Source organism: Macaca fascicularis, chromosome 1, assembly GCF_037993035.2.
Source record: "Macaca fascicularis isolate 582-1 chromosome 1, T2T-MFA8v1.1".
NCBI lineage: Eukaryota > Metazoa > Chordata > Mammalia > Primates > Cercopithecidae > Macaca > Macaca fascicularis.
The window spans coordinates 130,932,848-130,947,918 of record NC_088375.1 but is presented as its reverse complement, the minus strand read 5'-3'; the positions used below and the strand labels follow the sequence as shown (position 1 = coordinate 130,947,918).

The 15,071-nt window shown below is 34.4% G+C and overlaps 1 protein-coding gene across 9 annotated transcripts in view; it reads left to right on the top strand.

Annotated features, from left to right (window-relative positions):
- RNPC3 (RNA binding region (RNP1, RRM) containing 3) overlaps window positions 1-14,813 on the top strand; it is a 31,798-nt gene extending 16,985 nt beyond the window's left edge. For 2 of the 9 annotated variants that reach the window (XM_074027343.1, XM_074027350.1), the window contains 8 exons: window positions 178-303; window positions 2,113-2,261; window positions 3,738-3,899; window positions 5,362-5,456; window positions 6,108-6,166; window positions 10,479-10,611; window positions 11,255-11,322; window positions 14,606-14,813. In XM_074027343.1, the coding sequence (XP_073883444.1) occupies window positions 178-303; window positions 2,113-2,261; window positions 3,738-3,899; window positions 5,362-5,456; window positions 6,108-6,166; window positions 10,479-10,611; window positions 11,255-11,317 (787 nt within the window). In that variant the 3' untranslated portion in view covers window positions 11,318-11,322; window positions 14,606-14,813. Of the gene's footprint in view, window positions 1-177; window positions 304-2,109; window positions 2,262-3,737; window positions 3,900-5,361; window positions 5,457-6,107; window positions 6,167-10,478; window positions 10,612-11,254; window positions 11,323-12,821 lie in introns of all 9 variants that reach the window. The other 7 variants (XM_065548825.2, XM_074027344.1, XM_065548822.2 and 4 more) reach the window with 4 other exon arrangements.
- Window positions 14,814-15,071: the final 258 nt, after the last annotated feature.

Below are 15,071 nucleotides of genomic sequence, written 5' to 3'. Positions count from 1 at the left end.
AGCTTTTATCAAATTGATTATCTCTTAATTGATGGTGTTCTGTATATTTGATATAAGTAAAACATTTTAAAATTTAAAATATATACCAAAATACAAATTTAACTTTAATAGAAACAGTGGTAAATAGCTATGGTTCTAGAAAGGAAATTTTGTTTATCATTCCTCTCCTCATTGTAGAATGAACAAATTAATGGAACTAGCAAATCTTCAGCCCAAAAGACCAAAAACAATAAAGCAGCGCCATGTGAGAAAAAAGAGAAAAATAAAGGATATGTTGAATACACCTTTGTGTCCTTCACACAGGTAATTTTATTTGAACTATGAAATGAGGGTTGTTTGTATGTACTTTGTTTATTTGCTTAATTCACATCATTCTTCAAGCTGGCATTTGTTTCCTTTCAATGTTCTTGGTTTACCACTGGCTTCCTAGTTGCCAAATTTATAAATATTCATAGTTCTCTCACAGTTGACCAGTACTCTCTTCTCTGTCCTAAGCCTTCATGTATTTTCTTCCTGCTTCCTGTCTGCAGACTCAGAATTTCTTATAGGCACTTAGGATATTATCCAAAACAAAATTCATTTACTTTCCTTTTACTATTTCTTTGCTCTTTCTCCTTGTGCATTTATAGTTTTGTTAGTGACATTACTGTCACTAGTGTAATATATTAGTGAATAATGTCACTAACGTAAACATGAGTGTGTTGATATACAGTTATTTAGTTTCTCTTAACTCCATCACCTGATATCAGACATTTTTTATTTAAAAAGTACCCAGCAGATAAAAATTCACATATCTTTTCTTGGCACACAGGACCCACCAGAGTGCCTTTAAGTATTTGTTGAATGTATGGTAAGGTTCTCTGCTAAATATTGTGTGTAGTTTAAAGCATGCTTCTAAAGTTTAATGCTGTCTTTTCAAACAGTGAGTTAATAGTCTTAAGGATAATAAGCCAGATGCACAGATGATTATTGCATTAGCATTTATAATACATGACATAGAAAATATAAACTAAGAACTAAAAGGTTGTGAGAAAAGAGAGGTCACAGCCGGTTGAGAAATTTGGAAAGGTTGTAAGAGAGAGAGGAGACATTTGAGCTGGCCCTTTAAGGAGGAGAGAGAAAAATTAGGCAGGGAAACTGTAACCTATGTGAATGGAAGAATAAAAAGAAAGTTTCCAGAGGTAAGAAAATTTATTGAGTAGGAATAGAAACAATGAAAGAGAAAGCTAGAAGGATTTGAAACCTCCCCTAAATGTTAGGCTGTGAAGTTTGAATTTATTGAAGAAGCCATTGGAATGCCATTGATATTTTTAAAAATTAAGAATTCCTTTTGCACTACTTTATCTTGTAATAAACTTCCTAAGGAATTTGCAGATTTGGGATAAGGGTCAAGCCGTAGTTATCCAAGAATGTTAGTAGATATAAGTTACCTTTCCATTGTGTTTTGCACATTTTATTATAGTCCGGAAGTTGTCAGTAAAAGGATACTTGTTTTATACATGTTTAAATTATTTTACCTTTTTTTCCCCTTTGAATCTCTATAGTGACACTGAACAATAGAAATTAATGTGAGCCACATTAAAATTGTATGAAGACATAATGTAAAATATCTTGATAACTTTTTATATTGATTATATGCAGAAATAATATTTTGGATATAATGAGAAATAATAAGTTATTAATATTTCTTCTGTTTCTTTTCATGGTTTTAATGTGACTATTGATAATTTTAAGTCATCAAAATCTAGTGTTATCTATATGTTTAAAATATCAAACATGGAATGCACTATTTTGCATATTGGTAAATATCCTGGGGTTTAGAATCAATAGTCATCAAATCTCTGTCATTTCCAGAATGACCTTATACAAATTATTAACATTGCTGAACCTCAGTCTTTTTATGTGTAAACTAATAATTTATTAGTACCTATATGAGAGTATTAAAGTTTATTAAACTAATAAATCTAAGTCACTCTCTTTATTCAATATCAAAAGTGTAGTGAATCCTTTGTCAGTGTTAACTTTTACAATTTAAAGTAAACTTGAAATAATATTTTACTCAGGATTTTATTTGCAATTACAAACTAATGCTATGATGTTTTTAAATAGCAGTTTACATCCAGTGCTGTTACCTTCAGATGTATTTGACCAACCACAACCTGTAGGTAATAAAAGAATTGAATTCCATATATCTACTGACATGCCAGCTGCATTTAAGAAAGATTTAGAGAAGGAACAAAATTGTGAGGAAAAAAATCATGGTAAGGATATTCTAGTTATTTCACATGCTGAAATCAACTTTTTGTGTTAGAATTAAGTTTTACATACAATGTTTTGTATTTTAGTATTTGTCAACTTTATTTAAAATATGCAATTAGTGTTTCCTTAAAATCATGGAATAATATCCACTTTCAACTTTTTTATATAACAGAAATTGATGGTAAATGGTGAGATTGTCACTGTTACCCTTTGCTAATAATGACTTCTAGAATGAAATTTAGTGCTTTTTGCTGATGTTTACACTAAAAATATAATGTAGTATATTTTATTGACTTTTTCATTGCTTGTTTCATGTGGTGGCCTATGGTTTTATTAGTGTAATTATACTAATATTATTGGTTAGAAAACAAGCAATGTGACTATTTTGTGAGTTGTAGACTTAATGTAAATGTATATATTTTTAATCCAAAAGACATGGACGATTGTTGCCAAGAAAGCTATTCTTAAGTTTAAAAAAAAGTATTGAAATTACAGATTTTTTTTGCTTGTTTTAATCACAAATTTGATGTTATAATGGTGTTCTTTTGTTCTTTAAGTCTTTATTTTGAAATTTCTGAAATAATCCCAGTTGATCGGAATGTAACCAAAACAAAGTAAAATTGTTAAAAAGTTAACACCTCAAACCTCACTCTCCTCTGTCCTACTACCTAAAGGCAAATACTGTTAGCAATTTGGTGTGTGTATATATGTACGTGTGTGTGTGTGTGTGTGTGTGTGTGTATCCTTCCAGACCTTATCCTGTACATGTATGAACACATTTCTATCTTATTTTTTAAATGAATATTATGTTTTGGTGGTATTTATCATTCACTCAGTAGTGACTTGTTGAAAGTTTGTTATCTAGCAGCCTCCGTGGACAAGTTTGCCATGGTCTCTTTTTTGAAGTTTACAATCTAGTTTGGGGTAGCTTACTATGTCAAAATATAATCATATACTTTACATTTTTTAGCTGTATAATAGCCTCTAATATAATTTTGTCAATATTTTATCATGCTTTTTTCATAGAAGTTGAGGTTGTTTCCCTTCTTTTACTATTACAGAAAATAGTGGACTATGTCTTTGCACATATATCTTTGAGCACTTGTGTGAATATAGGATAGAATTTTAGTAAGTATTGCAAACATAGTGAGTGAAAAACTGTGATAGGTTTTCATTCCTGTCTTGGATGGTGAGTGTGAATGTAGTGCCTTTTCAGGTAGCTCCTTTTATGTGCGTTTATTTAACATTTTTCTTTTTATAAATTTTTCTTATCTCATAGCTAGTCACCCTTTAACACAATTTTTTTACTATTTGAACCTTTATAGAAAATGTTTACATATGCCTCTTTCAGTATATTGAGAAACACCAAAGAATTTTAGTGCCTAAAGATATATTATTAAATATAAACTGGGGGGAGGGGGCAGAAACTGTTTTTAAAGGAGAGATTCTTATGGTTAATGTTAATATTTAACTCTTAGATTTACCTGCTACTGAAGTTGATGCATCTAATATAGGATTTGGAAAAATCTTCCCCAAACCTAATTTGGACATCGCAGAGGAGATTAAAGAAGACTCTGATGAAATGCCATCAGAATGTATTTCCAGAAGGGAATTGGAAAAGGGCAGAATTTCTAGAGAAGGTAATATCACGAAATAAACTAAGCACATATTCCGTTTTACATATCTTTGACTTCACAGAAACAAAACAAATCTTTCATGCCATTTACCTTAATTTAAGGCACATACTTTAGAACATCTCTCCGATTAATGTTTGTAATCACTTCTTCTGTTTTTTTTTTAATACTCATACTTTATAGTGGAGGGAACATTTCTTTCCATACAGTGTTTCCAGTCTATATTTGGGAAACATTTTTGTTTTCATTCCTAAAACTTTTATGTGTCATTTAAAATAAGTCAGTGTGTCCTACAAGTCTGGGGTTATATATTCCAAATGCAGCCGAAAGACTGTCACAAATACTGTGTCTGAGATACATACAAAGCAATGTTAAAAAAAAAAAATGGTGATTAGAAATCTATGATTTTAGGATTTTATATCCTAACATGATAGTTTTCTACTTCTCAAAGACTTTTACTGTTTTAGTATATTGTCAGAAAATATTTAGAGGCTTTAGATTGATGTGTAGTACATAATTTTTCCTACAGTAATGGGAAATAGACTTCCAGCTAGGATTTTTACACAAAACATCTATCTGATTCTATAACAGACTACTGACATTAAATGAGAGGAGCTATACAGGGGTTCTTAGGCCATGGTTTGTCATTGCACAACAATCACCTGGAGAGCCTGGAAAAACAGTTTTATAGGCCCACCTGCAGAGATGCCTGATATTGTGCTTACTTCATTCTTGCATTTAAATATGGAGGTGGCTGATGGTTTGGGAAATTCACTTTAAGCAAAATAATTACCCAAATCAATTAGCATATATACTTTACTCTTTTTTTATAACATGACTCATCTTAATGGAGTTTTAATAGTAGATATTTTATTGGCCAAATTTTAGTTACTCTAGAAGTCTGAAATTTTTTAAACAAGTTTTTTATATATATAAAAACTTAAAAGTTTTATATATAAAAAGTTTTTTATAGGCCGGGCGCGGTGACTCAAGCCTGTAATCCCAGCACTTTGGGAGGCCGAGACGGGCGAATCACGAGGTCAGGAGATCAAGACCATCCTGGCTAACATGGTGAAACCCCGTCTCTACTAAAAAATACAAAAAACTAGCCAGGCGAGGTGGCGGGCGCCTGTAGTCCCAGCTACTTGGGAGGCTGAGGCAGGAGAATGGCGTAAACCCGGGAGGCGGAGCTTGCAGTGAGCTGAGATCGCGCCACCGCACTCCAGCCTGGGCGACAGAGCCAGCCTCCATCTCAAAAAAAAAAAAAAAAAGTTTTTTATATAATCAATTCAGATTTTCAGTGAGTATATTTAAACCCATTTGTAACATTGTTACTAATTTTATAGTTTTAACATTTTCATAAAGCTTAATTTGTCTATTTAACAGTTATATTTGAATATGATAATTATATTTAAAAACTTGGTTAAAGTATTTTAATTTTATATCTTTGTTTTTGTTTTTTAATAAGAAATGGAAACACTTTCAGTTTTCAGAAGTTATGAACCTGGTGAACCAAACTGTAGAATTTATGTAAAGAATTTAGCTAAACATGTTCAAGAAAAGGTAGGTATAAATTGATTTTTTTTCATGTAAATGAAAATAATTTGAGGTTTTATACTTGGTGTGTTAAAATCTGTGTGAAACTACCTTTAAGAATGTGTTTTTTTTGTTTTTTTTTTTGTTTTTTTTACTGTGCTTCAGGGCATGACAAATTATTGTTTAGTATTTTCAGGTTAATTTTTTGTTAAAATAATATTCTCATAGCTTGGCTTCTCTGGCAGTAAATACTGAGACAGAGTTTGGAGTATGTATTAATTTCCTAGGGCTAAGTGGCTGAAACAACAGAGATGTGTTGTCTCACAGTTCTGGAGGCAAACTGAAGGCAAAAGTGTGGCAGGATTAGTTCATTCTCAAGGCTTTGAGTGAAGGATCTGTTCTGTGCCTCTCCCATAGCTTCTGCTGGTATGCAGAAGCTGGCAATCTTTCACCTTCCTTGGCTTGTGGCAGCGTCATCACAATTTCTGCCTTTGTACATAGCGTACTCCCTTTGTGAGTGTCTGTGTCCCAATTTTCCCTTTTGAAAGGCCACCAGTCAGATTAAAACCTTAGTCCAGTATGACCTCTTCTATTGATGTATTGATGTATTTATTTATTTATTAACAGTTTTTTTTTCCCCTGGCTTTGTTATTTGTCTTCTTCGTATTGAAATTCTAGGACCTTAAATATATTTTTGGAAGATATGTTGACTTTTCATCAGAAACACAGCGGATCATGTAAGTGACAGTAAAATATAATCTTAAATTATGTTTTGTTTTTATCTGTTACAAATTTACTATTTTAATTCCATCATTTTCCTTTTAGAGATAAAAATTATATGAAAAAATTTGTGCTGTTGCACAATTGATCTTTTAAGATGTCTAGAATAGGAGTTAGCAAACTTTTTCCGTAAATGGGCAGATAGTAAAAATTTAATATTTTTATTTTGTTGCAGACCATACTGTGTCTGTTGGAACTACTCAGTTTTGTAGTTGTATTATGAAGGCAGCCATAAAACCTGAATGAATATTCATGGCTGTGTTCTAATAAAACTCTTTGCCGAAACAGGCCTGTGATACATTCTGACCTTAATCTTTTCTCTAAATGGTTCTCAGACTTTAACATTGCACAAGAATCACCTGGAGAGCCTGGAAAAACAGTTTTATAGGTCCACCTGCAGAGAGTCTGATTTTCTAGGTTTCATGGGTGGGACTCATGAATTTGTGTTTCTGTGATTTGAAAACGATTCTTTCAATGAATCATCCAGGAATATATAACAGTGAGGCAAAACTTTTTAGATTCTTACTCTGACAGTGAAGTGTCATCTTTTAAAGAACTTCATTGAGCAAGGCTTCCAGTTTTGTGAAAGCAAAAGAGAGGGTTGTGATTTATAAATGTTACAAAAGCTAATGTGTTAGTCTGTTTTCACACTGCTGATAAAGACATACCTGAGAATGAGCAGTTTACAAAGGAAAGAGGTTTAATGGAAAACTCTCAGTTCCATGAAGCCAGGGAAGCCTCACAATCATGGCAGAAGGCAAGGAGGAGCAAGTCACATTTTATGTGGCTGGTGGCAGGCAAAAAGAGAGACAGCTTGTGGAGACAAACTCCCATTTTTTTTTAAACCATCAGATCTTGAGACTCCTTCACTACCACGAGAACAGTGCAAGAAAGACCCACTCCTATAATTCAATCACCTCCCACAGAGTTCCTCCCACTACACATGGGAATTGTGGGAGTTACAATTCAAGATGAGATTTGGGTGGGGACACAGAGTCAAACCAAATCATTCTGCCCCCACCCCTCCCAAATCTCATGTCCTCACATTTCAAAATGAATCCTGCCTTCCCTACAGTCCCCCAAAGTCTCAGCTCATTTCAGCATTAATTCAAAAGCCCACAGTCCAAAGTCTCATTGGAAACAAGGCAAGTCCCTTTTGCCTAGGAGCCTGTAAAATTGAAAGCAAGTTACTTACTTTCTAGATACAATGGGGGTACAGGCATTGGGTAAATACAGCCATTCCAAATGGGAGAAATTGGCCAAAACAAGGGTGCTATGGGCCCTGGAGAAATCATCCAAACCAGAGGGGCTACAGCCCTTGTGCAAGTCCAGAATCCAGCGGGGCAATCAAATCTTAAAGCTCCAAGGATCTCCTTTGATTCCGTGTCTCATATTCGGGTCATGCTGATGCAAGAGCTGGGTTCCCATGGCAGTTCCACTCCTGTGACTTTGCAGAGTACAGCCTCCCTCCCAGTTGCTTTCATGGGCTGGCATTGAGTGTCTGCAGCTTTTCCAGGTGCATGGTGCAAGCTACCATTCTGGGGTCTGGAGGACGGTGGCCCTCTTACCACAGCTCCGCTAGGTGGTGCCCTAGTAGCAACTCTGTGTGGGAACCCCAACCCCACATTTTCCTTCTGCACTGCCTTAGCTCATGAGAGCCCCATCCCTGCAGCAAACTTCTGCCTGGACATCCAGGCATTTCCATATAGCCTCTGAAATCCAAGTGGAGGCGCCGAAACCCCAATTCTTGACATCTGTGCACTGCCAGGCTCATCACCATGTGGGAGCTGCCAAGGCTTGAGGTTTGCACCCTCTGAAGCTACCACCCAAGCTCTATGTTGGCCCCTTTCAGCCACAGCTGCAGTGTCTGGGGGGCAGAGCACCAAGTCCCTAGGCTGCACACACCACAGGTACCCTGGGCCCGGCCCTAGAAATCACTTTTCCTTCTTAAGCCTCAGGTGATGGGAGGGGCTCCCATGAGACCTCTAACATGCCCTGGAGACATTTTCATCATTTTCTTGGGGATTAACATCAGGCTCATCATTACTTATGCAGATTTCTACAGCTGGCTTGAATTTCTTCTCTTTGTTTTCTGTTGCATTGTCAGACTGCAAAATTTCTGAACTTTTATGGTGTTTACTTTTAAAACTGAATGCCTTTAATAGCACCCAAGTCACCTCTTGAATGCTTTGCTGCTTAGAGATTTCTTCCAACAGATACCCTCAAGTTCAAAATTCCATAAATCTCTAGGTCAGGGGAAAAATGCCACCAGTCTCTTTTTATTTTAAAACCATCAAACCTTGCGAGGCTCATTTATCATCTCGAGGACACAAGACCCACCCGTATAATTTAGTCACCTGTAACAGCATTCCTCCCATGACACATGGGAATGTAGGAGTTACAATTCAAATGAGATTTGGGGACACAGAGCCAAACCATATCAGCTAATGTTTGGAGTTAGAATTTCATTCTTTACAATACTGTATTTGTTAATTCCAAAGTATGAAAGACTCCCTGTCATATAAATTAAAAGTAAGAAGAAGTAAGACAGGATAAGGTAAGAGGCTTTTGAGTGCAGATAAAATAAATAAGTGACTGTAACTAAGTTTTGTTTTAATCTTCAAGTGACATCAATATTTTAAAAATCTTATCTGGCTATGTGTTTTTTTAGATAGGTATACACAAATGGAACCATGTTTTACAATTCTCTGTATTCATTAGGAACAAATACCTGTTATCAGGATGCCAAAATATTTTTTCTTTTGCTGGTCATGCAAAATGCTAGGTCTTTTTCTTTGTTGCCATCTTTGAGTCATGATTATAAGAAAAAAAATAATAATTTACTGCATTTTTTGATAGTTTTTTATGTTGTATTATTTTGGTAGTCTCGTAGACTAAATACTAGGTAATATTTCAGTTGTAAATTACAATCTAGTTTTTCTAAGTAGTGTTTGACTGATTTTCTTTCAAAAATTTCAAAAAAATGAAGACACTATGGAATAGATCACTATATTAGGAAGTTAAAAATTTAGTTTGTGTTTCTGACTTTAGATCTTAGCTGTCTGCTTTGAAGAGTCACTCACTGACTCTAGACATCACCTGTAAAATTATGGTTTTGAGTAGATAATCATTGAGGTTCCTTTCTACTTCGAAGTTCTGTAATTGCTTATAATAATATAATGAACTCTAGGCCGGGCGTGGTGGCTCACGTCTGTAATCCCAGCACACTGGGAGGCCAAAGTGGGTGGGATCACTTGAGGTCAGGAGTTAAGACCAGCCTGGTCTACATAATGAAACCCTATCTCTATTAAAAATATAAAAATTAGCCAAGTGTGGTGGCAGACGCCTATAATCCCAGCTACCCAGGGGGCTGAGGAAGGAGAATCGCTTAAACCCAGGAGGTGGAGGTTGCAGTGAGCCAAGATTACGCCACTGTATTCCAGCCTGGGCGACCGAGCAGGACTCTGTCTCAAAAAATAAATAAATTAATTAATTAATTAAAAAAAAACATGTAATGAATTCTATAATTGTTTATAACTGGCTGTTAATCCTTTTTATTTTTCCATTCTTCGTTATATAGTGTTGTTTTGTTTTGTTTTGTTTCTTTTTAATCACTTGAACAGGTAGTGCCAGATTGTAAGGAACTTAAAAAATTGAGATAAATAATAATTTAAGAAGTTTGCAGCTGGGCACCGTGGTTCACACCTGTCATCCCAGCACTTTGGGAGGCCGAGGCAGGTGGATCACAAGGTCAGGAGATAGAGACCATCCTGGCTAACACAGTGAAGCCCCGTCTCTACGAAAAATACAAAAAATTAGCCAGACGTGGTGGCGGGTGCCTGTAGTCCAGCTACTCCGGAGGCTGAGGCAGGAGAATGGCATGAACCCAGGAGGCGGAGCTTGCAGTGAGCCGAGATTGCACCACTGCACTCCAACCTGGGTGACAGAACGAGACTCCGTCTCAAAAAAAAAAAAAAAAAAAAAAAAAGGGAAGTTTGCTTTTCTTATTACTAGTAGCATAATTTTTAAATCACATACTTTTATGATAGTTGAGAATAGTTAAAAACATCTTAAATACTACCTACTTGTAGAATCAGTTTTAGTGCAAGAACATGAAATACATTTTTAGAAAACTGAATAATTGACGTGCCTATCAAATGTTTCAGTCACTTTTATTTGAAATAGTAACATTTTAAATTGTCCAACACATTTTCATTCACATCATTGAAACTAACATTCTTTGAATCAAAGCTCTTTTCTTCCTTCTAGGTTTGATATACGTTTGATGAAAGAAGGTCGTATGAAAGGACAAGCTTTCATTGGACTTCCTAATGAAAAAGCAGCAACAAAAGCCTTAAAGGAAGCTAACGGATATGTGCTTTTTGGAAAACCCATGGTGGTTGTATCCTTTAAATCCATCTATTTCAAAACTATAATTTTTAGAAGGGTATAACTGAAATAAATTTTCGTGTTACCCTTTAGAAATTTCCACAATTGGCATTCTAGCAGTAGATATTCATTCAGTTACAGTTAAACCCACCTTACTGAGTCAAATGACAGTGTTATTTAGATTTTTAGTAAAGGAGCTTCAGCAGCATGAAGTTGTTCAATTTTAGCCAAGTTTTAAGTGTTTCGCTTATGCAGCTCAAAAGTACACAGTTATGCGAAGAGACTAGAGTATCCAGAAGTACATTTGGAGTCATAAAAGAACTAATTCATTTTATCATTTTATTGTAATTTATATTTCTACATGAGAATTTTAATAACCAGAGTATATCATTGATGAACCATCTTGCTTTTAGTAATCAATGCAGTTTGCAAACTAGAAATCAGCAAGATAGGTAAAGAAGCAAAGGCCCAGGTATAAAAAATAATGACTATAAAGGAAAAGTTAATTATTAATTTCCTCTCAAGTCATGGAGTCAGGAGACACTCAAGGTAAATTAAAAAACCATACTCTCACCATACATTAGAACGTTTTTGAGAATTATTTAGAAAAGATTACTTGCATATTCATGAAGGAAACCTTAATTTTAAATTATTAGCAGTTTGCTCGATCTGCTAGACCAAAACAAGATCCTAAGGAAGGAAAAAGAGTTAAAAATTAATAAAGGTAAGTGTGAATAAAATGTAATAAGACAAGACTAATTCTTTAGATACAATTAAGAATAAAAGTTTGATAGAGTAGTAATTCGGGTATCTCTTATGTATTTTTTAAGGAAATATCTATCTGTGCAGTTAAGTCCCATTAAACTTCAAAACTATAACTACAGATTAAAACCCATTTATATGTAAAAGTTAAGTTTGGAGAATGAATCTTATAAGGGGAGTGTGCCAGTTACTTTTTTTTTAATTTTTCGGCCTATAGTAAATCAATAGTTCTTAAACTCTAATATGTATCCTAATCACTTGGAGAGCTTAATAAAACACAATTATGTAGGTTCTTTCCTTCCCTGAAAGAGTTTTTGATTTGGTAGGTCTGATGTGGGGACCTAGGGAAGCTAGTTATACCAGTTTTCCTTTTAATGAGGGGATTTCCAGGAAGCCGGACATTTAGTGCCGAAATGGGGAATGTGTCTGGCAAGCCAGGACGAGTTGGTCACCCTTGTTGGCACCTGAAAATTTACAAAATTAATGAGTTTTCAGGTAATCATGAGGCATCTGATCCAGAGACCACAGCTTGAAAACTCCTTGGATAAACACTTACAGATACATTTTCTAACTCTTAAAATTAACCTAGAATAAATGTTAAAAAAAAAAAGTTAAAAAAAAAAAAAAAAGTCAAACTGTTACTAAAAATAATTCTGGCTGAGGGTGGTGGCTCACCTTTGTAATCTCAGCAATTTGGGAAGTGGAGGTGGGCAGATCACAAGGTCCAGAGATCAAGACCATCCTGGCCAACATGGTGAAACCGCGTCTCTACTAAAAATACAAAAATTAGCTGGGTGTGGTGGTGCATACCTGTAGTCTCAGCTACATGAGCTGCTAAAGCAGGAGAATCTCTTGAACCTGGGAGGCGGAGGTTGCAGTGAGCCGGGATCACACCACTGCACTCTACCCTGGCGACAGAGCAAGACTCCAACTAAAAAAAAAAAAAAAAAAAAATTTTCAACAGTGCTGAGTATATAAAACTATTAACACACTTCACAACAATACATGTTTGTGGACTTACATCTTTTTTTTGTCTTTAAAACAAGTAATTTTAGTGCATACTTAATTTGATGATTAAGTATGGTAGAATTAAGCATTTTAAATGTTAATGTTTGCTACATTGTTCAAGAAATAAGTGGAAATATATTCCTTTGTTTTTTATTTAAATTTTTCTTCCTCTGTAAACTAAAAGAACATAAAGTAAATTGGTCACAATCACAATTGGTGTTTAATTGACAAATATGAATAAATAAGAGAAAATTTTGTTTAATGTTTAGTCCCTCTGAGATGGCTTGAATATTTGAATTGTGTTGTATGTCTATACTGGGTAGTCACAAGTCTTATAAACACTTTAGAGGAAAGATGGATTTCAGTCTGTATTTTTAAAAATCATTTATTTGTAAATCTGGTGCTGAAAAATAAGAAAAAAAAATTAAACTGCATTCTGCTGTTCTTCTTTAGAAGCATTCCTGCGTAAATACTGCTGTAATACTGTCATGCAAAGTGTATCCTTTCTTGTCGTATCCTTTTTGGGGCAGTGTTTTTTTATTTTTTTCTTAGAAATGTTTGTCCTTCCCCCACCTGTTGATCCAGGTTAAGCAATACTTTTTTTACACTTTATTCAAATGAAATATTTCTAAAATTGTTTGTATACATTGAAAAATCTTTTATGTGTTTTTAGATTTGTTGTTGAATTTTCTGTGCTGTCCTTTAGGTTATATAATTTTTTGAGGGAAAGTTAGTGAATCAGGTCAACTTACTTAGAGAATGTATTTATTTACTTTAACTCAGAATACAGTCTTGTTTCTTCTATTTGTATATTTCCTAAACTTAATTCAATAACATGCTTTCTGTTGTATAATGTATCTGGTTTAGGTATTTATAATATGTTTAAAATTTAATTGGGCAAAGGACATGTTTTTCTTTTAAAAAGTACTTATATTGAAAATTAAGATGTCTGGATTACTATGTAAATTCTAAAGAGTAGCAGACCTCTCATTTAAAGTCTTAAGTGAGTCTCTTTTGACATAGATAGCAATAGAAGTATCTTTCTTCTTTCCCCTTTCTTTTTCTAAACAAGGGAAGAAAAGTGTAATAGAGAGGAGAACACATAATGCCGACTAAGGGTAGTGCATTAAGTCAAAAACAGTCTTGGCAGGTATATAGGAATAGTGGTTTCCCGACTGGTTGATGACCATAATCGCCAAGAACAGTGGTTCCCAGTCTTGGCTGCACATTACAGTGATCTGGAACTTGAATGAAATACTAATTTTAAAAGGGTGCAGTGGTTCATACTTGTAATCCCAGCACTTTGCAAGTCCAAAATGGGAGAATCACTTGAGCCCAGGAGTTTGAGACCAGCCTGGGCAATGTAGGGAGACCCTGTCCCTACAAAAAGATACAAAAAGTAGCCGAGTGTGGTGGCTTCCACCTCTGGTCTCAGCTACTTGGGAGGCTGAGGCAAGAGGATCACTTGAGCCCCAGAGGTTGAGGTTGCAGTGAGCCATGATCACACCACTGCATTCTAACCTGGTGACAGAGTGAGACCCTCTCCCTCCTAAAAAAAATAAAATAAAAAAAAATAAGAAATATATTGATGCCTGGTTCCCTTGGTCAGAATTTTGATTTAAGGTAATGGGAGTGTAGCACAGATGTTAGAATAAACCTCTCAAACAGATTTTAATGTACGACCAAGGTTGAGAACCACCAAGGAAGAGTTTTCATGCATAAAAATTCCTATACTCTACCCTAGAACCAATACATCTGCATCTCTGGGAATGGAGTATAAGAATCTGATTTGAAAAGGTTTCCTTAGTAATTCTAAGAACTGACCATTTTAGACACTGCTTTGTTAGAGTAAAATGGTTAGGTACCTAGTATCAACCTAGCCATCCAACCTTATATTAATAACTAGGAAAATAAAGGGTTGGAGCCTCCGTATTTCTTTGTTAAAAATCTGCTACTATTATTAGTTCTATGAAAACAATTCAAAATTTGGTTATTATCATCTTAAAAGTACAAAACCTATAGATATTGAAATTGTAATTATTTTTCTATAGGCACAGTTAAAATGATTTTGTAAATGTTATAAATCAGTTTCTTTATAAGCTGTTATTTAGATAAATTTTGTTATACTGACATGATTCACTAATTTTCTAAATATAAATGGTTCAGCTTTCAGTTATTTTTAAACTAATGAACCGTGTTATACTTACTATTTTTAATGGGCTTTTGTGATGTTTTAGGTTTCTTTTGAATCCGGCGTGTCCTTCAAGTGCTTTCCAACTTTCAGAGGAAGAAATTGACCACCTGGACTATGGAACTGTGCGTAACAGCTTTGAAAGTGTATTTAAAAATTAAATTGATATGCCTTTAAATCAGTGAATTGGAAATATATTACATGTATTTTAATGTCTTTCCTCAAATATAATAAATTGTTTTCTTTCCAATAAATGGTGTTTGTATTTTTTATCTGGCTTAACACATCTAGGAAAACATAGTATTATAAAAATATATAAAATTTATAATTTTTTTATGATTACAAATACTGCCTTTAAAAATTAAAAGGCAGTATTTGTAATTACCTGGATACCAGTGCGCTTTCACATTTTTTTTTATTGCAGTCTTGTTTTTGTAATTATTTTATATTTTTCTGGCTTTGAGTTTTATTGGGCTTTTGGTTTTTCGGAAGCGGGCGATTTATCCCAGTTT